General features: G+C 42.5%; 1 protein-coding gene across 3 annotated transcripts in view; it reads left to right on the forward strand.

Moving 5' to 3' along the window:
- The window catches only part of CPNE4 (copine 4), a 1,706,709-nt gene that overhangs the window by 1,389,569 nt on the left and 293,976 nt on the right, over window positions 1–23,164 (forward strand). For all 3 annotated transcript variants that reach the window (XM_069648719.1, XM_069648721.1, XM_069648720.1), the window contains exons 9-10: window positions 14,415–14,501; window positions 21,887–21,946. In XM_069648719.1, the coding sequence (XP_069504820.1) occupies window positions 14,415–14,501; window positions 21,887–21,946 (147 nt within the window). The remainder of the gene's footprint in view (window positions 1–14,414; window positions 14,502–21,886; window positions 21,947–23,164) is intronic.

Consider the following 23,164-nt stretch of genomic DNA (forward strand, 5'->3'; position numbering starts at 1 on the left):
TATTTATTTATTTATTTATGTATTTATTTTAATTTTTGTAACGCGCCAACATGCCCGTGGGCCTCTTCCATTCTCTTGATGAGGATGTTGTGGCTGACTGCTTCTTAATCTGCAGTGAGGTTAAGTAGTATCAGTGCTGAGTTTGTGTTGGAAACTTTGTTGGCATTTAGGGTGTCCCAAAAAGAGAGAACACCATCTCTGTCCCTCTCATGGGTCTGAAGCTGACTTATGCCTGGTCCAATAGTTGATGGTTTTCTACATGTTCCAGTGTTTGTTCATAGACATAGGTTTCTAGTCGTTTTGCCGGATAGGGAATGTTTGATATCAGTGAGTAGTTAGAAAGGTCTTCCACATCACCCGTTGTATACTTGAGGAATGGTTTGATGTATGCAGATTTGAAATACTGTGGTACTCTCCCAGTTGAGAGTGATTGGTTGATTGAGATGTACCCTCTGTAAGGATTGATTTATAGATTGCAGGTGGGCAAAGGTCAATTGGGGAGCCCACTTTCTTGCTTTGTTTCACCAGCTTTCGGAATTTCTCTTCTGATATTTTAGTGAAGCTTTGCAGCTTGTTTTGTGGTTCCAGAGTAGGTAGGGGATGGTGCAGTCTGGTTGATTAGTCTACTTTGTATGATCTGACGTATGTCAGTGATATTATTTTTTAAGTGTTCTGCAAGGTCATCGCAGAGTTTTTGTGAAGGTACTGGTGTGTTATCACATACAGGTGGATTTCTCATCTCGTTTACGATGTTGAAAAGTTGTTTCTGGGTGTTGGTGGCTTTTGTGATTCGGTCGTCACAGTATTTTTTTTTGGCCTTGAGAGTTTATTCTTCTGACCTGGTCATAGATGTTCCTCCATTCTAGTTCAAGTTTCTGTTTTTTTTTTCATTGCATTGAGGTGGGGTGTAAACCATCTTGCCACTGCTTCTTTCGTGATGGGATAAAGGGTTTTTCTGGGGAGATGCTGTCTATTGTTTTGGCGATCCATTTCTGGATTAGGTCTGCTTAGCCGTCTAGGTCTGTTGCATCCAGGGTTGTGTCCAGGGTTGGCGTTGATGGGTTTGAGGATTCCAGTTGTTCTTTTAAGTTACTGCTTTTAATGGTATTCTAATTTCTTTTCCAGATTGGGGAGAACTTTTGGGGCTGTTGGCTGCTTTAGGTGGTAGCTGGATCACGAATGGTATGATGAGATGGTCACTCCATAGTATTTGGATTGGTGGCGCAGTTGAGATCAGTTTTTTGTTGGTGAAGATTGCATCAAGAGTGTGTCTAATGGTGCTGATGCTTCCGTGATGTGTTTGTCTACCAGGGCCACTGTGCCCGGCAGGGTCACACCTGTCAGGCTCATTAGCCCCGGCAGGCAAACTTGTCATTTGCCGGTACTGGCACCCTTGTTTCGGGACCAGCAAGGTCGTAATGAGGCCCAATGTATTTTAAACTGTAAAGAAGCACTTGCACTGAAAGAGATAATGGTGAACAAGGACTTTCATTTTAAGATCTGTCATTTACGCAATCCTTGGCACACAACCATTCCAGGCCCTCACCCAGCCCAAACGGTATCTGAAGGCTCTAGCACACAGCATTCAGTCCTAGAGTTTCTGCTGAAGGTAGAAACAAGTGCATTCCCTATCTCCAGGCAGGCGTAGAGAAGGTATATCATTGCATAGATCATGCCTGTCTGAATAGTTCCTGATGGAGCTGATTATGAGGGATGCCAGGGCAGGACGAATAGCCCCTGTTTTGTGGAAAGGGTACAAGAAGTCTCTCGGCATAGAGGGTTTTAAACGGATAAGGGAGTGCTTAGAACGACGGGATCCCTGAAGTTAATCAGTTGGAACATAGCTGGGCTAAAAAATGAATCAGGGTATATAGGCTGGATCCAGTGGCTGGGCTCCTTTGACATTATCTGCCAGACTTGGCTTGAGGACGACCGTTTTCTCAGGGAATTGTTTCCTACATTCAATGCCACAATGCCCCTGGGCTGCCTGCACGCTATGTAAATGTAATAAATAAATAAATATCTATGTAGTTAATGCAATTAAGTTCCGAAAAGGTAGCTAGAGAAGGGGGCGAGCCACAATAGTGCGTAACTCATTGAGGGGACTGGCAGCAAAATGTGCCCAGGCCAATGATTATACATTGAAAATTATTGTTTCCAATCTGGAAGAGAGGGAGAAACAGAGCCTCAGGGTTATAAATGTCTACATCCCCCAAAAAGAGTTGGAGGCAAGCAAAGGATACCTCTTAACAGCAGCTATTGATGTACCACCGGAGGTTAGTATGTTATTATTCAGGGATTTTAACACCAACATTGGGGCCGCACAAAAGCAAAGAGCTATGCAAGTTCTGTTAGAAGACTCCTTAGGTATCCCCAGCAGGAAGCTAGCCAATCCAGCTCACGATGCGAGAGCCAAATTAAATGGTCGGTGTAAGAGAGCTATGCCATCAAAAGCCCTGTTTAAGCTTGGCAAGAAGAAATCTGTTATAGATCATGCCATAGTGCCCTGTGTCTCCTTTAATAAAGTAAATTCTTTTGAGATTGTGGAGGGGTCGGAACGTGACCACAAACCACTGGTAGTTGATTTGCAGATACATGTAGGGAAGGAGATATTTACTCAGCAACTGCCAGGGAGCATTTCCACTGAACAGACTAGGAAAGTAGAGAGGAAACTGAAGTGCAGTTCACAAGGACAAGTCTGCACATTGATACCGAGCAGACACGTATCAGACTTTGAATACCGTACAAGTTATCCTCGAGACAAACTAATGGTACCCTTGGGAAACTCTGAATCCAAGGGGAAAAGGAGGGTATGAGATGCCCGGAGGTTTGATGCAGAGTGTAGACATGCGAAGTGGAACCTGAATAAGGATGTCAGGGAAGGCAGTATTAAGGACTCAGTCCTTTATGAGGAAAAGTGTGCATATAAGAAGCTTTTAAAAAATAAGAAACGTCCATTCACTCAAAAACAGTGGCATGATCTCCACGGGGCTGTTCAAGAAAATAATATTAAAACTTTTTGGAGATTATTTGTTAAGGAATTTGGAGAACATGAGGGTGGGTACATCGGTTCTATTGCACCCGGTAGCTGTATAGCACATTTGCACAGTGTATTAAATAACCCAGAGACAGAAAAATCAGAGAGAAAAGATACAGTTCATGACCAAGTAGAGAACCTATCTTTTGACAAAGAAGAAATTTAGATGCATATCTCCCTTTTAAAAACAGGTAAAGCCGCAGGCCCCAGTTAGATACGACTGGGAATGTATGCATGGCAGCCAGATTGGTGGGCGTCTGTGTTAACACAGGGTTTTAACGCTATAGATGCAATAAGGAGGTGCCCAAGCTCGTGGAACAGTAGTTTATTCCAATCTTTAAAAAAGGTAAGACAGCAGACTCTCACTGTTACGGTCCTATATCCCTGTTAGATTTCTCAAGCTAAATATTTTCAGAGTGCCCGGCTTCACGGCTCCTCTTCTGGGCAGTGGAGAACAACAAGTTACCAGATAACCAAGCGGGATTCAGGAAAGGTTTTTCCACCGTAGACCATTGTTTTGTATTGCAAATTATTATCGAAAAATATGTGAAGGTCAGAGGCAGTAAAGTATGTGTAGCATTCCTTGATTTAACTAAAGCATTCTACTCATTGATAGGCCTCTCTTATGGGGGAAGCTGACTAAGAGAGGTGTCCTGCCTGATCTGTTGCAGATGGTGCAAATGGTTGTTTAGCAACACTTCAAAGGCGATCCGATGTGTGGAGCCGAATAAATACTGCAGAGATATTAGCGCAAATAGGGCGGCGTCAGACGGGGGTGTCCACTGGGCCCTCTTTTATTTTCACTGCTTTTATGTGATTTTAACCCACATAAGTCCAGTCTTAAGGTTATCCCTGCAAAATGTAACGGGGTCCATTACAGTACCCACCTATATGTCGACAATACGACAATGATAGATCTAACTAAAGGGGGATTACAGCAGAGTCTTCAGTATGCAGACGACTTTCTTAAATGATGCAATCTGTAATTAAATGTATCTAAGACAAAGATTGAGATCTTTGCAAAAGGCAGACCCTAGGGCAGGTGGTGTATCAGTCAAGTAAGAATGGAAGTGGTTGAGTCCCACAGATACCTCAGAGTTGTCTTTTCGAGAGATGGGAGATGGACTGCCCATGTCAAGCAGACGGAAGCAAGATTAAGGGGTCGTCATAGTTTCTATTATCTGTACGGGGGGGGGAGTTGGACAAGTGTCTTGAAGTACTGAATCTTAAGATAAGTTCAGCGATCCTGGACAGCAGTGAGATGTGGGACTTCTCATGTGATCATCTCAAACCCATGCAGAATGTCTTCTTGAGGAAGCTGGCGGGGATTTCTCCAGCGACTCCAGAGCGGCATTATGGCGCAAGCTTGGGATTCTTAGCATAGGATGACAAGCCTGCTTTAGATTTGCACCATTTTTAATGAAAATCCTATTTGATTTATCTATGAACCTTAACATCAAGAATGCATTAATGGAAATGTCCAGTTGCATTGTACAGGGTAGATTTCAATGCTTCTCAGAATGAGTGAACCGATTGGACAAATGGGGGCTGAGCAACACGCTGTTTTTATGCACATTGGTTATAAAACAACGGAGAAGGTTGATCAGGGAGTGCCTTGATCATGATGAATGGACTAACACCCAGAAACACATCTCAAGATTGCCATCTATGAAAACGTACCGGGAAAGCCGTGCAGTGATGGCCCCCCGAAACTGTATTACAAAGGTTAACTCTCACGAGTGCAGGATAACTGGGTTAATGTTAAGGCTGAATGTCTTTCCGGTATGATCCAGAACACCATGGACAAAACATGTCCGTGTGGGATGGGAAAGACCGCAAACCTCACACATTTCTTATTTGTATGTACATTTATTATAGGACCAAAAAGAAGATGGTTAAGGCCACACATTTTAAAGAATAACATAAGAAGCTGTGCAGAGGCTACGGTTTTAATAATGCACTCGGAAAAGGCTAATTTTTCTGTTTGCTATTATTTGTTTTAGAATCCCGCGATGAGGATATGTATAACGTTTGATAAAAAGCAGCCCTGTTACGGTATCTGGCTAAAATATATCATTTTAGTATTTTAGTATTAGTGCATTAGTGTATTAGTCTGAAGTGTTTGTATTGATGGGTAGGTTATTTTCCCATGTTTATTGTTTGCAATTTTTGTACCGTGCTTGATGTTAATGGCGCAGACCAAATGCAATTTTGTTGACTGACTGGATCTGTCAACGGGTAGTATAGCGCAGTGGCAACACGTTCGTCTTGGAAGCAAGACGATGCAGCGGACAGAGATTTGAATCCCGGGTCCATGCTTAGAAACCTCTTTGGTATTAAGCATGTTATAAATAACCAATTATTATAGCCAACCCTGCCTAACATCTTGTTTTTAGAGAATATATGCTATCCCCTTTACAAAGATCAAAGATTATTGAATAATGTGGAAATGAGAGACATTAAAAAGATCTCCCCATTTGAACAACTGGCTTGCTATATAATAAGAAGGTTTGGAAGCAAAACAATCCCAATTACATTGAGCGCTGATTCTAACCCCAGTGCATTTCCTCTCTCAGAGATTGAAGTGTCTGAACCATCGCAAACTCTTGAAATATGAAACAATAATGCCATGATTTCATTCCCATCAAGATCTATATGTCTATTAAGTTTATTTCAAGATGGTTGAGTGTTACGAAATTGTAATCAATATTGAAATTCAATAAATAAAATTAAAAAAACAAAAGTGACCACTGGATGTGACTTCACCTTTACTTTGATCATCTCATAAATTGCAACCCTGGGGCAAAGATAGTGTGCTGTAAAATACATTGACGTTATGTCCGTTACGCAATGCACATGGCCCTGCTCAGCAGTCCCTCAAACTTCATTACTTGGTAAGAGGTGTGCTGTTGCTTTGTCGGCTCTGGTAACCTTATATAAAATAATGTGAAATACATCTAATATCACACCTACTGCTTAGAAAAATTCAAATTCATTAGGGCCTGATTCACAAAGGATTTTGTCTGGGGGCACGGGTGACTTGCTCCTAAAAAACAGTAGTACCTTATAAACATGAACATTATGACTAGTTCACACAAGCCCTTGAACCCTATGTTTTGATAATAGTTCCGCGCAGTTGCAGAACTTACACATTCAGAACTTACTATTACACCTTCAAATGTGGGTGTTTCCGTGGGCGTGTCAGAGAGGGGAAAGAGGAGGGCAATGCAAAAGTTGGTGAACACCCACCAGTCTCAAACATGTTTAATGCATTACCCACACCACTAAATTGGACCACAAGTGCACACCTGACTGAGTGACGTGTAAGAGGTGTAGTAGCTGTTGGAAAGAGAACCAATCAACAGCGTGTGTGTGTGTGTTTGTGTGTGTAGGTGCGCACGCCCGCGTGGGCGCGCCTCCAGTGAAAAGATAATTGTATGGTTAGGACTTACAAATCCATTGTTCAGGAACTTAGACAATGGAAAGTTTAACCCTTACAGATTGTGTTAATTATTCACATATACACCCACAATTTCAGGCATGTGAATATGTCGATTGGGTTATGTAAATTCCAGGATGTTTTAGTTACTCATTTGTTCTTAGAGGTACATGCTTTAAACAATGCCAAGTATTAAATTATGGACGCTCTTAGCAGACAGTAACTTACACCTGTGAATACAATTCTACAAGTTTGGTGTATCTTTACTATTCTTTACCAGGGAAACACATATGATTGCCTCCCAATGCCATGCCATATATAACAACACGACCCCTTCTATAGAGAGGTTTCTGGCCATACATGCAATCTGTGTCTCGAATAAAGACATCTTGGTTAGGGTATCTTGGCATTTTCACCATAAGAATATTCAAACTCTTCCCAAAAAGTTTGCCTTGTCTACATGTTCCTTTTGGCTCCATAATCCTCTTGTTTCATGAGTAATTGAGCCTCTATTAGGAGTCATTCCCTATTCTGACGTGTGAGTCTTAGTCATGCGTGCCCCATGCATGACTAAGCCTCACACGAGCAGGAACATGTAACGAATTGATGGCACTCATGCTGAGATATGAGTATTATTATTGCATCTGACAAATTATTGAGAATTCTGAACCTTATAAATGAAGCGGGAGCAGCTTCCAGAGCATTTTATGAATTGCAGACATTCAGAAAACGTTTTGGAGTGACTATCGGAGCGAAAAGTCTATCGGACACTAGGTGTTGTGTATATTCTTGAATTGATTACAGTCTTGATAAAGCCCAAATGAGCGAAACTCATGGCCGCGTAGTCGGCAACCTTGAGTCTATCACAAAGTCACCATTATCACCACATGACACAGAAGTGTTTCTGTGGTATAAACATTTTTCATTAAAAAAGTCTTCTTTACTATCATATTTTGGCGATTATATTCAGTAAAGAGCGCTAGTTGGGAACCCTTGCAATTACCTATTAGATGGTACTTTGCTTGCATTGCTTGAAAACTTCATTCTTGTCTGGATGAGCCAAGCAGAAGACTCCTTCCCCCTGAGCCATTACTCTTTACCTGTGGAATTGTGCCACATTTGGCCCCATCACTCTCATCCTCCTTGTACCCTGGGAACCCTATCTCCTGATCCCGGCCAGCTATCCCCAGTCGCCTCACCTGGTGCCCTCCTCTTACCTTCTCCCCACTTATCTTTGCAGCTCCTTGGCCACTTGACTTGTGGCCCCTCCATTAACTGCCATGTTTCGGCTCCATGCTATGCATGCCCCCCACACACAGTCCAATATGTTCACCTTGTTTCCCTGCCCTTCCCACTAACTTGAGCCACCAGCTTTCTTTTTCTTTGCAGATAAGCACTCTTTTTCGGGGTTGGGACTCCTAAGCAGCATCGCAATGAGTGACAAAACCTATAACACAAATTACCCTGCCCTCTCTCTCCTCTGCTCCTCCGCCCAGCAGCAAGATCTCTTGGGGCCCCCTCAGACACTCTCTCCCCGACCCTTCTTCTCTCCTCCCTCTCCCCTGTCACACCTGATGAGGTCACTAGACAAGTCCAGTCTATGAATGCCTCTTCCAAACAGGTGGATCCATGCCCCTCCAAAACCATCAAGGACAATATTGACACTCTCGCTCCAGCCTTGGCCGATCTCTGCAACCTCTCTGCAACCACTGGAGTTTTCCTCTCAACTCTCAAGCACTCTCTTGGGCACCCTCTGCTCAAGAAACCCTCTGCCGACCCGTCCATTCTGGCAAACTAATGCCCGATCTCCATCACCCCTTTCCTGGGAAAACGCCTGGAGAAGCTGGCTATCACTCAACTTACCCTCAATACCTAATCTGTTGCTTGTCTCCATGACCATCAGTCTGGCTTCAGAGCATCCAGAGGCACGGAAACTGCTCCTCTGAACACCCGTGAAGACCTGCTCTCAAATCTTGACTCCAACTCCCCCTCTGTCCTCATTCTTCTCGACCTCTCTTCTTCTTTCGATTCCGTAAAACACAACATCCTGATAACCTGTCCCCTTGAGACCCTGGGCATCACAGATAAGACCCAGGCCTGGCTCACCTCCTTTCTCTCTGACTGGTCCTCCGAGGCAGAACACAGGCCCTTTCTCTCCTCTATCACTCTCTCTACTTATGGTGTCCCCCAGGGATCTAACCTTTCCCCCTGATTTTTCAATATCTACATGGCCCCCTTAGCCCACTGCATCTCTACATTTACCTCCAACTGTCAGTGTTATGCGGATGACACACAGCTCTCTTTCAGGCTACCCTCAGTCTCCTCCTCCTCCTCGCTCATCACTGATTGTCTATCCGTATTTCAGGCTTGGTGCGCTGCTAACGATCTCTGCCTGAATGCCAGTAAGACAGAAGTCTTACTCCTTGGGACCCCTGCTCCCGCTTTCCCACTTTTTCTCACTGGCCTACCTCCCTTGGACCTGCGCCCTCGCCCACCAATGAGGCAAAACATCTTGGGGTCATCTTAGACTCCACCCTCACCTTCTCTTCTCACATCTCAGACATCTCCAAAAAGTCCAACTACCAACTGCACCTCCTCAGTGTCCCCTAAAGGAAGGTAATTTAAAAGAGGAGAGGGGAAACTAGATTGTCCCCCGTGAAAGACAAAGAATGGTTGTGCACGGGCTCATATGTGACTACCTTTTTAGCGAGACAGATGGGCATGCCGGGGGAATGGCGCAATGGGTAGGCGGAACTGTGCATGGAGAAGCAAGCACGCAACCTTGGAAATCAGAGCTGCGGAATTGTGATTTTACCCTGCAATCATAATTATTCAAAATCTAAAATCACAGCTGGGTGGACTCTCTTCATGCACAATCCCTTCAGCCCAAGGAAATGGCAGGAGAGCCATGTTGATCTTTGATGACCGGTTTGCATTTTTTGAATGGAGGTTGCTCCCACCACACACCTCTATCTCGTCTCCATATATGTCCTATTGCACTTTTGAAAACCCTTTCCCCTTTTATCTCTTTTTTAAGCTATTTCACCACCTTCTCAGCAACCCCATTTATCCCTCTTTTACGCCAAAAGCCTGATTCGCAGAAGTGTTTGATAATGGGGCAATCCCATAGGAAAACGTTCCATGAATCAGGCTGCAAGTGTCGCAAACGTGGATTCATCAATTCTATATTGTGACACTGGCACAGCACAGATACGTATGTCATCACTAGTAACTCTTTGGCGCCTGTGCGGAGAAAAACAGGACGTAACACATTCAAAACTGTGAAGTGTACATGGTCACAGGAAATGTGTTAGTTTACAATGTACAATCCTGGTGTTTCCAAAATGCACTTGCAAGTGCAAAGCCCCCTTGGGCCTGATTCACAAAGGTTTGTTTATATTAGGGAGTCAACATTGGAACACACCACCTCTGGAATTGAGAACAGAACAAGCACAATCAATTCTGGCTCTCGGAACCGGTCTGAACATATTGCTATAAAGAAAGGCCTATGGTTGCCCTCCGCCATCAACCCCAAGCACTTTGGTCCTGATACTTGCACTTTGACCCGCTACTACAGACTTCATTATAACTAAGGCTCCTAGTTTGATGGTATTTATTTTTTGCAACATTTCCATCAGTATTTATCTAGATATTTTTTGGGATCATTCAATCTGCAATTCTCCATTTTTTTTTTTTTGCTTTGTAAAATTAATCAGCTGCAAGTATTACTTTTTCACCTTCATAAAATAGGTAGTGCTTTGATGCCTGTAATTTGATGCTCAAATATCTGGGTTTCTCCACACTTAGCTCTGATCTATTTTTGCACCTGCTATTATTGCTCTGAGCAACAATGCTTTTAGCCATTTAAACCTCTCCAAAGGGAAATATATTTTTCATTTCAGCTTCTCTCTTGTCTTGTTTAAATTGCACATACATTGGCCTGCAATGCATAATTGCCATCTCGGAGAGCTGAGCAAGAAACATGTATTTCCACTTCTTTCTGTTTTTACAAATAAATACTGAAAGGAAACATGGTTTCTGTCTATATGTGTACAAATAAGTCGAAAAGGAAAAGAGGGCACCTTCTGAAATATAACTCAACCAGGAATTTACCACCCTTGATTCTGGGATTGGTTATCAGACATGTACCCCATGTTAAATGCCTCTAGGTTTTTGCTCACACCTTGAATCTTTATCACTATCTGGTCCTGTATTCCTGTAAACCTTTCTTTTGTGTACCCATTTTTGTAATCTGGTTTCTGGAGGTTTGAAAAGGTATCCCTGCATTACAAAAAATCAAAAAAGAATGCTTCTCTTGAACAAACTTAATATTTGGATCAATGAAACTGAACAATTTGATATCAGGCAGACAGGATTTACAAAAAGCACTGGGACACATGTAAACCTTATGATCCTGAATTTATTGAAACAGGAGGCTTTGGTCAACAACTATACGACATATGCAGCATTCATGATCCTGCATATGGCCTTTGATATGGTTAACAGGACAATACTGTGGGAAAATTAAAGAAGTGGAACTGTCCATTGACGATACTGGAACCCATCAAACAACTGTATTCCAATACCACTCTAGGAATTAGATTATCACAACGAGGTCAATTGTCGGCACCTATTGAAGCAGAAAATTGACTCAAACAGAGTTGTGTTCCCTTGCAGCAACATTGTTGAAGTTGTACACCATGGATCTTCCAGAGCCTCCTCGCTTTCAGAAGGCAAATCCACCCAAATTAAACCTCCAGCTGATTCAGCACTTGATGTATGCAGATGACATAGTCATCTTAGATAAAACAGAGCTAGGGTTACAAAGGAGTCTCCAGGAATTGGAAATCTACATGCTGGATAATGACTTAGAAATAAATACCACCAAAACAAGAATTATGCCTCTCACAGTAAAGAATGGACAGAAAAGAAAACAACAAACCTTTCAGTTTTACATGAACGAACAAAAACTAATCAGAGTAACTGAAATCAAATATTTAGGTGTCCTAGTGAACCAATCAGCAGTTGAAACTCCTTGGATAACCCATCTAAGAACCAAAACAGCCTCATTGGCGAGACAGGGACGTTACATACACAGAAATTTGGAAAATACTCGTTACAACCAATTCTCATATTCTACCGACAAAAAGTGATTGCGATCCTGAGTTAGGGGAGTGAGACTTTGATTAATCTTGACCAATCTATCTGGGATATCCTGGAAGGCCTCTTTTGGAGGAAAATCCTTGGACTCTCGAAATCATTCCCTATTAAAAGAATTAGACATGAGATCGCCACACAATCGTTAAGTTCAATAGATGTGTGGAAAAAACTCGATCTATACAGGAAAATGATCAATGAGGATGAAATCCCAGCATACAAAATCTTCCAACAAAGAAACATTACTGTGGCTAACACGGCATTAGCATTATGGAAAGATGCAATGAAAAGCGTGATGGCACTAAACAGTATAACCACGGAGATGCTTGTGAAGCGCCCCCAATGTGCATTACAACGAAATGATTGGATAGCTACTCTGACAGAGAAATCAAGATATCAGATGAATTTGCATTGTGATTTGGACAACCGCGCTATCAATGAATTGCCTGCGTATTTGAAGCAGTTTCCGGGTAGGCAAATTAGGGATACATTTACCAGACTACGACTAAACCAACTGCCAACCCGGGAACTGATGGCAAGTAACAGGCAGATATTGAGAGAGGAAGAGTTTTGTCAATTCTGTCAGAATAAACAGATGCTCGAAACTATCCATCATATTATCATGATTTGCCCTGCGTTAACTGAAAAAAGAAATTGGTTTCGAGAAATGATAACAAAACATGGGTACGAACTCACTTGCCAGGACAGATGGAATCTAATACTGTCAGGGAACAACAAGAGCCTCACGACGGTTATAATTCAATTTTGGAATCACATAATCATGATGAAGACGACATAACCTCGATTCACAGCAGATTTCAACGTATCAAGGAAATGACCATAGACACTTTGGAGAGGATGGTCAACGGGGACATTTGTGTGCTAAACCTTGATTTTTGTTGTATTATGAACTTTCGTACTGTATGATGTCATGGATAAATTAAAAGTTTTGAATAAAACTAAAACATTAAAAAAAAAATGATGTATCATTTTCCCCATGTCTAATGTGCACATAGACATGGTGGGTGTGAATTATGAGAGGATGTGGTATTTGAAAAGAGCCATCCCCAGTGGTCTAACCTCGCTCCCTGGCTGTTCAGCCAATACCTGGCACCTCTCGGCCACCGCATTGCTGCTCTCTGCCCCAACTTTCAATGCTATGCGGATGACACTCAGCCCGTTTTCAGGCTCCCCTCTGCCACCTCTTCTCCTTCTCTCATCTCTGACTGTCTGTCTGCTATCCAGGAGTGGTGTGTCACCAGCGATCTCTGCCTTAATGCCAGTAAGACAGAGATTCCCCTAATCGGCACACCTGCTCCCTCCTTTCCTGTCATTCTCTGGTCGGCCTGCCTTGGCCCTCTTCCTGCTACCACCTGTAAGGCTAAGAACCTTGGGGTTATCTTCGACTCCACACTCTACTTTTCTCCTCACATCCCTGACGTCTCTAAGAAGTCAAACTACCAACTGCACCTCCTCAGAGGCATTCTTCCTTTCCTCTCCTTCACCCAGAGGCTCACTGTCTCTGGAGCACTGGTTCTCATAAGGCTGGACTACTGCAACAGCCTCTTTCTAAATCTGCCTGCTTCTACTCTCCGCCCTCTGCAACTTATCCAGAACAGGACTGTGAGACTTGTCCTTCACCTCAAGCCTAGGGATCGTATTTCTCCAGGACTGAAATCTCTGCACTGGCTCCCAGTGGCTGCAAGGATTAAGTTCAACACTCTCTGCATTGTCCACAAGGCCTTTTGGGGTCTGGGTCCTCAATACCTCCAACTCTCTCTTCGTGAATTCCTTCCTATTTGAGCTCTTCGCTCCTCCACCTCCAACTCCCTCAAGGTCAGTCGCTTCTCCAAGCAGCAAGTTGGTGGTAGATCTCTTTCTTCGGCTGGGGCCTCCCTCTGAAACAGCCTCCCTGCGTCTCTGAAACCTGAGGAGAACCATCTCCGGTTCCGGAAGCACCTCAAGACCTTCCTCTTTGCTTCTGCTTTCTCTCTTCCTCTCCCCTGCTGATTTTCTGTCTGATACTGCACTGGTCACCTGGCTATCCTCTGATTTCAGGCCAAGGTCCTTGATCGGCCAGTTTCACACCATCAGTGCCTCCCGGCAACCCTTGCACTTGGGTCTGTATCTGTAACCCTACAGTCCCCCTACCTGCACTTTTTAGACACCTGCTGTCTGCTCTTACCCTTGCACCTGCCACCTGCTGGCCGCACTTCTTGTTATTGTTTGATCCAATGTACAGCACTGCCCCCTCTCTTTTCACCTAGCACTTTCCCCTCCCCCAGCACTTGCATGATCTCAATGTCACTTGGCCTAGTAAGATCGTTCTTTCTGTCCTCCCTCTGTTCCCTCTTCCTTGCCTCGTCGCGCCTTGAAACACTTGTGTATAGGCACGTTACAAATGCCATATCATATCATGTATCATATCATGCATCAACTGTACATAAATTGCATGAGTCAAAATGTCATATAAATCCCGGGCGATTCCAATTTGTAGTTAGGTAATGTTGTAAAAAGCAGGAGGTATTTAAAGTACCACAGAATTGTACCATTACCAAGATACTCAGATTGGGGGCCTTGGTCTCCATATGAGGATAACATGCCTATCAATGCTGTCAGAGATGAAGAGACCTCCTGCCTGTAAAATGTTGTGACTTCCGGTGCGAAAGCTTTCAATGTCCAGACTGTGGTGGGTGTGCATGCTGATGAGTGCCTCCACTCATGATTGTGGTTCCTCCATTATTAACTGGCCCTCATGCCTTGTCTGCTGTCTCGTTGCAGGTGCAGTGGGAATGCATCAACCCCAAGTACAAAAGCAAGAAGAAGAATTACAAGAACTCGGGCATTGTCATTCTGAACCTGTGCAAGGTATTTCCATGAAGCCCCCGCCCCTTCCAAGTGTCCACACATGTCTACTGAATGCAGGCGCTGTCTCTGCTTCCAAGCGCTGTCACCTGAGAACAGAACCAAGGCAGTGTTTCAACGCAAAAGGCAGCGAGTGGCTTGTTTTCTTCTCATGTCCTGAGAGATAATTTTAGAAACAGCGGGAAATTGCTGATGTTCGCCTCCAGCGCCATTTCCGCATTGTATATTGAAGTCAGTGTAATATAAACCTCCTAATACTCAACTTACTTGATTTAAAGACAGCGGGGCAGATTCTCAAAAACTAAAGTACATGATTAAAACACTTTGCCTCTGGGCTTCTTTCATGCCTGCTCATGTGTTAGAATCTGGCCAATGTATTCTCAAAATAAACACCAAAAAATACACGGACCCTGGCGGAAGCCGTGCCGGTAAATACCACTGGAGTCATGAATTTACCAGCACCCAGCAATGGGGATTTACCGGGGCATTACAGCCCCGGCAGACCCGGTAAATCCTCTTTGGAATCAATGGGTATGGGGAGGACGGATGCACCGGCACCATTCATGAATGGTGCCGGTGCATCCGTCATGGTCTGCTCGTGGGTGCCGGTACGCCCGCCTGGTCAGACCTGGCAGGCAGAAAGGCACCCGCGAGCAGAACTTGTAGTTTGCCAGTCCGGTCGCAACGGTGCCGGTAGCTTACCGGCACCGGTGTTACCAGACCAGCAAACTTGTAAGGAGGCCCACTGTGAGCAAGAAGGCCCACATTAATTTGAAAATAAATGGCCATTTAATATCTTATCTGATGAGATGAGCATATTTCTGGCGTAACTGTCACATGCACACGTTTTTGTTTTTGCTGCAGGTGCTCTCAAGAACCACTTTACCACAAAAACACACGTGCACCCTAAAATATAGTGCAAACACCCTAAAGAATACCGGCAACGTATTTCAGACACTTAGTTCAATTCTCTTTTGTGTTCTGTGCATAACAAGTCTGAGAAGATTCCAGTAATGCACTTCAGCTGTGTCGTGAGTCTACATGACTTTGTAATGTGGATGGCCTCCCATGGCGGTAGAGGGTATACCATTTAAATATCCCAAGAGGTAGATTTGCTCTGTCATTCAGGCATGTCATTGAGTTCTGTCTATGAGTGCATTGATATAGGGTAGTCTTATGATTTTTTTTTAATGTATTGTGCATTTAGTTTACAAAAAAGACATCTTGCACAAACACTCAGACAAATACAGCCCACATAAATAAGAAGATAAAGGAAGTTTTCTCCTGGCTATCTTGCTTCAATAGTTTAAATAATCTTGTTGACACTGTGTTAGTGCGATACAAGTATCGCTTTTATTGGTAATAGTGTTGGATTGTTTCTCACATTACAATGATAAGCGTAAATTACAATTAGGGCAATTGTGCACCTTGTTTGTCAGCCGACACGTGTTTCGACCCAAAGGGTCTATATCAAGGCTATTGTCAAAGTTCTTGAGCCCCCTGTGGGGTCCTGGTACTAAGTTGGTGCTGTCTTGTTGGCAGACCTGGCTCCTGTTGGGCCCTCTTTGATGCAGTTATTCTGGTCCGTTGCGGCTCCGCATAAATAAGAAACAACAGTTATATAAATGAGTACAGTCAAAAATTTCAACAATTCTAAATTAATAAAAGTCTATCAATCAAGGGAAAATGCTTTATGAAACTTTCTTAAAATATATCATATTTCAGTTGTGTAATTTCCCTTGTTTTAATGTAATGATAAAATTCAATGTAATTAAGAACTGATCTAATACTTTACGTAGTTTCCAGGTGGTTAATTCCTGTAAGTGGAGCCATAAACAATTCCTTGAGGAAATACTTAACTCTGTAATATACATTTTTTAAATTTATTTGTTTATTTGTTTTAGTCAAAACTGACCTTTACAAAACAATTTTTCAACACTAAAATACATTCTACATAGTTTCCACTTTGTATGCCCATTTCAATCATGCCTGGTCGCGTTAAGTATAACTTCTATTAAAAAGGAAAAATGAAAAGAATATTTTCAGATAACAGAAGGAGCTAAGGTGCACAGAGAAGTTAAGCAATATAACTTTCAAAACATTATTTTCTTAAAGCGGACAAACTTGGACACCAAAGAGTAATTTGTTTTAGTGTTTTCTCTTTATCTTGACAAAACTGGCGCATCTCTTCTACACAAGTGTCCCTTTCCCATAGGACACCGTTTTTTTGTGGGTAACAGGTTTAGTATAATCCTCAGCATTATGATGGCAAATTTTCTGGACAGAAATCTCTCCAAATATGGGGCACAAACCCGTAATCTTTTATGAACTCTCAGTAGGTCTAACATTCTTCATACTTTTCTAACCCTTCCCAGATTAAACACCAGTAGTAACGCCACAGTTTGATTTTAAACACAGCCAGATTTTGAAAAAAAACATTTAATAATCAAAACCGCAGGTTTCTAACTGCATCCTACAGTTTCCAATATGGCAATTTGTAGTTTCCTGCTCATGCAACTTACATTTCTCACATGAAGATCCACCTGAAGGATCCCACATTTCTCACAGAGGAAAATGTGTTTCCAAAAAATTTGAATATTTAGAGGAACCCATCCCAATTCCAGGTGGATCGCTGCCATTGGTGTTGAAGTGGGTAGTGGTAATACCACCCACCATTCCAAAAAATGCCAAACGGCTCTGATGAATCTCTAGGGCATAGTCCGGCAGAACTTTAGGCTCATAGGATTTGAGTGCAGGCAACAACAGAAATTTCCCGTATCTGTTATTACAATTTTTCATTTACGATGCCAGTGATGTATCCTTCTCTTTTAAATTATTAATAAGGCCGTTTTACCGGGATGAGCCAAAATACAGAAACCTTCCAAGGCGGTCCCCAAATCTACCATACATATATATATTAAATAGGAACTGGGACAATATGTTTCCCTGACGCAGACCACGAGGAGTAGGAATTTCGTAAGTAAAATTGCTGTCTACATTTAAATGAACTTTCAAGGCCGATTCCAAATTGAGGTATATTAAAATGCTTAAAAGGTTGGCTGGAAGACCCAAGAGTTGTAACTTAGCCCATAATTGTCCTCGATTAACTGTGCCAAATGAAAGTGACAAATCAATTGTTACGATAAAGATTGATAAAGAGGGCTTTTCCCAACTCTGTTTTTGTATTGAGTCCATCAGAACACCTGCTAATGTAGTTACCGATTCCTGCTGTAAATCCCACTTGATTACAATGCAAAACATTGTTCCTCACTACCTAACTCTTCAGCTAATTCAAAACTAGGGAAGTGAAAATCTTTGAATATGCATCCAAAAGGGCAATTGGCTTGTAATTCATCGGATCAGTCCTATGCCCTTTTTGAATGTCGTATTACGTGTAAAAATGTCCAAGTCTTAGGTGTTCTCTTAAAGACTATGGTAGCTTAAAACAGATCATACAATAACAATGCACACAAATTTGGGAGACTTTTGAAAAACAGGTTACATAGCCCGTTCGGGCCAGGAGATCTGTATTTACTGAATTTTTAATCAATAATTCAACGTCTTCCTAACTAAAATCATAGAAACAACCTGGTCCTTAAAAATTAGTTTGCCTCAAGCTGTTATCTTTAAGGGCTGCAGAAAAGTTTTTTTATAATAAGATACCCACGTGGCTTCTATAATAGGGTTTGTCTGTGACAATGACTGAAAATGATCTGCGCCGTACACTACCTTCCAGTAGTTAACATCGGAGTTTGTAGAAATAGAGATCAACATGATTTCCCCCTCAATCTGGTGCAGCCTAATGTACATGGATCTCTTGGTGCGCCTCAGTAATTGCTTAGAGGCCTGTATCTTATTATGAAAATGCCAAGGCCTTGTCTTCCAAATATTAATCACAGGTTTCCTATGTATTAGATTATTTCTTATAAATAACAGAAAAATCTGAGGTACAAATCTCTAAATCTGAAATATCGTTCAGTGATTCAATAGCATTGCGCATATTGAATTGATTTATTATATTGGGAGGCCATGTTACTTTATGCTTTTTCAGAGTAACCAAGAGGTTTTTACATTGAGAAAGAGAGACGATTCGCCCAAGCGAACGAAATCCTGCGATCACGTGTTGGTGGTCACTCGGGGCACAATTATCGATATTAAATGGGTTAGGGGGGTGCCATAGTGATTCAGTAGTTACAATAAAATCAATCCTAGATGTAAAATCATTGTGCTGCCAAGTAATACATTTATCTCCCAGAAGATCGTCAGAACTATGTGCGATAAACACATTCCACTCCTTAAAAGGTTTGGCCCAGCTACATCCTCATACAGTTCTTGTTTGGGAGCAAGACCCCGGTACCAACATACCCCTTTTCACTTCTGGGCTAAGTTTCCCTAGAATCCCTACACAATCCACATTAAAATCACCAGCTAAAACATGTTCCCCAAAATTCCCCCTTTCAAACTAGGAAAAGACGATTTCTGCCAATTTTTCCAACATGGTGTCACAGGACCTTTCCTTATAGATGTTGATCGCTAATATATTTTTTGATCGCTAATATATTTGTACAGTCAAGATTGCCTGTAACTCTGTATCCCATATGCAGACTTCCAGGGAAGAGGAGGTCTTTACTGCAACTATCAGTCTGCCTTTAGGCATACCCATTTTGCTCCTAATGGCGTTTTGGGAAGAAATCTGATAACCATCCCAGACAACTCCCTTTAAAAGGCCATTTCTTGGAGGACAACAAATTCATTAGTGCTTAAATTGGCAGAACTCCTGGAGTCCTCTATCAGGTGTTTAAATCCTCTTGTGTTCCATGTGCAAATGCTAAAACCCCAGTCTCTTCATCCCTTCCTTTGCCCCGTTTTTATAAGTGCCTCTATCAACCAGGACCAACCTTCTCTTTTAGGCCGAATGACTGAACCTGAGGATAGAAAGGGGGACCATTCTGGGTACATTTTGCCGCACTGTACATGATATAGTCAGAGGGCACGGGTCATTCTGGGCAACTGCATAATGTTGTACTGCTCTATCATTCATTCAATATTATGCATTTAATTCACATCACTTGTGAGGGAGCTGTCGGATGTAGCTACGCAATAGTTAACATTCACATTCATGGTGAAGTTGTGTGCATCACACAAGATCTGTACGTGCAAGGGCTGCCAGTGACTCCTGTTTCTGTACAAGTGTTCTATGGCTGCAGAGGTATGAGGGTTCCATGGGAGCAATTAATGGCACAGAACACAGCTATGTCATAAAAGGCCCTCCCTATTTCTGCCCTGACGCATGTATAATAAGGCATGGCTCTAATAAGGCATGGCTATATATACCCTGGCAGAAGAAAGGGTCCTATTGAAGACCTTTAGTAGGGCCCATGACTATGAGGATTATGTTATCACCAGTGTGACTCCGCTGGTCCTCTGGAAGGAGTCAGCGGCAAGAAAGTGCCAGGTTGCTACTAGCTTCACTAGTGGAGGTATAACGTGTAGGTAAAGGGACTCCTCCCTCTCTGTCTTAGCATGACTAGTATTACCTGCGAGTAGAGCGGCACCCGAAGATGCCCTACTAAATTGCTGATTGGAAACCCTCCTCTTTTCAATCCTTTCCCTCGTCGTACTCCTCAGTGGAAGCAGCAGCGAGATGGCCACAGGATCGCCCTTTAGAGGCGTGGACCTGCTGGAATGCCATTGCCTTTCATACTCGCTGTGTGTTCGGTTTGCAGTGTTATCTGGGGCTTACTTTGGTGGGCAAATCACGCATGCACATTTATTTGTGGAGCATGCATTGTACAATTGTTGTGCATCTCAGATTTGCTCCAAAAAATGTTTTGAGAATCTTCCCCTTGGAATCAGGGATAAGAACGCAAGAGTAAATCCGAGATGCTCCTGGGCTTCTTATGATTTGCTCCAGTGCAACCCTTTGAGAATAGGTCCAATTATCGTTTAGTTGCAGAAGCCGTGCTCATGCACAAGTCAAAAGAGAATTTCCCGGATCCTCTATCCAGAAAGGGCAGCTGCTTGCGTGCATCTGCATATGTGCACACACATTATTATTATCATTATTATTATTATCATTATTATTATTATTATTATTATTATTATTATTATTATCATTATCATTATTATTATCATTATCATTATTATCATTATCATTATTATCATTATCATTATTATTATTATTATCATTATTATTATCATTATTATTATTATTGTTGTTGTATTTATTGAGTGTGGACCTGGGGCGCTTTACAGAGGTATACAACAATGCAGCTGCATAATGGAGCGATTTTCAAAGGTAACGACAGAACAGATTTGCAGTGGAGGGTAAGATACAGAGGGGCACAGAGGGGCACAGAAGAGGGCTACAGCTGTACAGGGTGAAGTGGAGTAGAGGGGTGGACGGTGTCAAATGAGTCCAGTGGCATAACTTACATTTCTCATATAAAGATCCTCTTGTGGGATCTACACATGTCTTATATAGGAAAATCTGTTTACAAAGAATTTGAATATTTAGAGAAACCATTGCCAATCCATGATCCGGGTGTTCCAGCAGACAATGCCATGACCAGCAATTAAGGCAGCCATTAGCGATGCCTTGTCCAGATTGTGGAAACCATTGACTTCTGGGCTTCTGACCCAGTGCCCAGCGCAACCTGAGTCTAGTGCCCCCTGATAAGGAGAATTGTGGCACTAGGGAGAGGCGTGCATTGATCCACTGATCAGAAATGTTTCAGTATAAGTTTATTTTGTAAACAAATACACTGATTCACCCATACCCAGTGTGGCTGTAAAGTCATTCATATTATTTTGAGCTGCGACTATAAAATGTTCTCGGGCCACTGGAGTAAAGGATGTCAGCAGGGACAGGGTCACCATTTCATGGAACCTCGTAGGCAGGGAACGTCAAACCACACAAATGTTCGCCATTCAAAAACATTGCAGAAAATAACATTAGATGATCTTTGACCCCCAACAATGGTTCAATGTATGTGTTTTGGACACATTAGGCAGCATCCTGTTTAGCTCCCAGCTATTGGAGATCGGAAGTCAAGCTGGTTCAATCACAAGTGTTGCCAAGCATTCCGCAGAGGGTTCAGGTGGCGATGTAGTGACTGGTACCAATTACTACCAATTAATTATGCCCATAGGAGGTAGCAGGGTGACTTGGGCTGCATGGGGTAATTGTGGTTCTGAAGGACGTAGAACAAATTCACTCTTCACTGGTCACTCTTCCTGACCTCCTTCCTTTATTTTTCACTTTCCCCTGCTGGCTGATCAACATATTCACATTACTGCATCCCATGTCTTAACGTAAATATGATATCTCATAGTCCTCGACAGAGCATCCTATCTGCTAACCCTTGCTATATGGTTACTTTCCACAGATCCACAAGATGCACTCCTTCTTAGATTACATCATGGGCGGCTGCCAAATACAATTCACAGTAAGTAGCCTTCATTCGTCTGATATACACAAAAAATGTATTTCATGAAATGTATTTATTCATTTTTGCTGCTTGTATAGCGCCCCAACCCTGGGGCATCTGGGCGCTTTCGTACAGAGTAAGGTTACAGTTGTTGCATAAATTAAAAAGATACAATGGATACTTGCATTAGCAACTTGCCTGAAGCGAGATGAGGACAGGCCTGACTTTAAGATGCTGCAGTGGCTTAACACGGAGGGGAGCCTCGTGCGGCGGGGATCCTCCATCGGATTGGATATCCTCTGTTGATGTGCAGTGAGTGGTGAACTACTTCTGATCTATTTTCCTTGATGAGCGACATTAGGCAAAGGAAAGGCATGATAAATCTCATGAAATTGAGATACCTATAATTAAAAATACTAAAGTGAACCATGGGGCAAAGGCTACAGTTCAGCAGGTCAACTTCAGGTTGTTAAAGTAGTTGGGAGACAATGCTACATTAAGACAATACACAGAAGAATATGGCCAACATGCGTAGGCGAGTGACGCAATATTCGCTGCCACCTGGTCGCAGAAAGGGGTGAGCGAGTGGACGAATGAAAGCATGCATGAGTGAAAACGAATTGATGCACCTCATTAAACTGCACTCTCGGATCCACATTGAAAATATATAAACATAAGCTCACTGACAAATCATCACCCCAAAAGAAATTGCATGTGGTTATCCTGTATGAGGTTATCATGCCAACGCTTTCTGTGTACTTTGAAAAAAGACAACATTCAGATGAAAAGCTGGCCTTTTTTTTAGTACATTCTTGGGACATTACTCCTCAGCACAAATGCAATGATTGTGCGACAGTTTTTTTGGACACCATGATTTCCTCATGTTGAAGTGGAAAACATAAGGTCCACTCTAGAGTTGTATTTTATTTATATCTAGTGTTGGCCAGGGTAATGGCTCACTCTGTTTTGCAACACCCCATTTCCCCTCGTGCCCATCACTACTTAATATCCCATCTTGTCGTGGCCATCATTACTGCTCCAGTTTACTCCAAAAATGTACCAATTGCCACTGAAATAGCCAATTATCGCCTATGCTACTAGCCCTGTCTGCCATAAATGTACCATTTGCCATACATGTCCTCAAATATCCCTTGGGATACAATCACACAAATACAGTAAATAGAGCCAGAAAGGATTGGACATCTCACCAAGTAGAACATTCTTTTTAGAAGGTTC

The sequence above is a fragment of the Ambystoma mexicanum genome, chromosome 2q (genome assembly GCF_040938575.1).
Source record: "Ambystoma mexicanum isolate Mex_15411 chromosome 2q, UKY_AmexF1_1, whole genome shotgun sequence".
Taxonomy (NCBI): Eukaryota; Metazoa; Chordata; class Amphibia; order Caudata; family Ambystomatidae; genus Ambystoma; species Ambystoma mexicanum.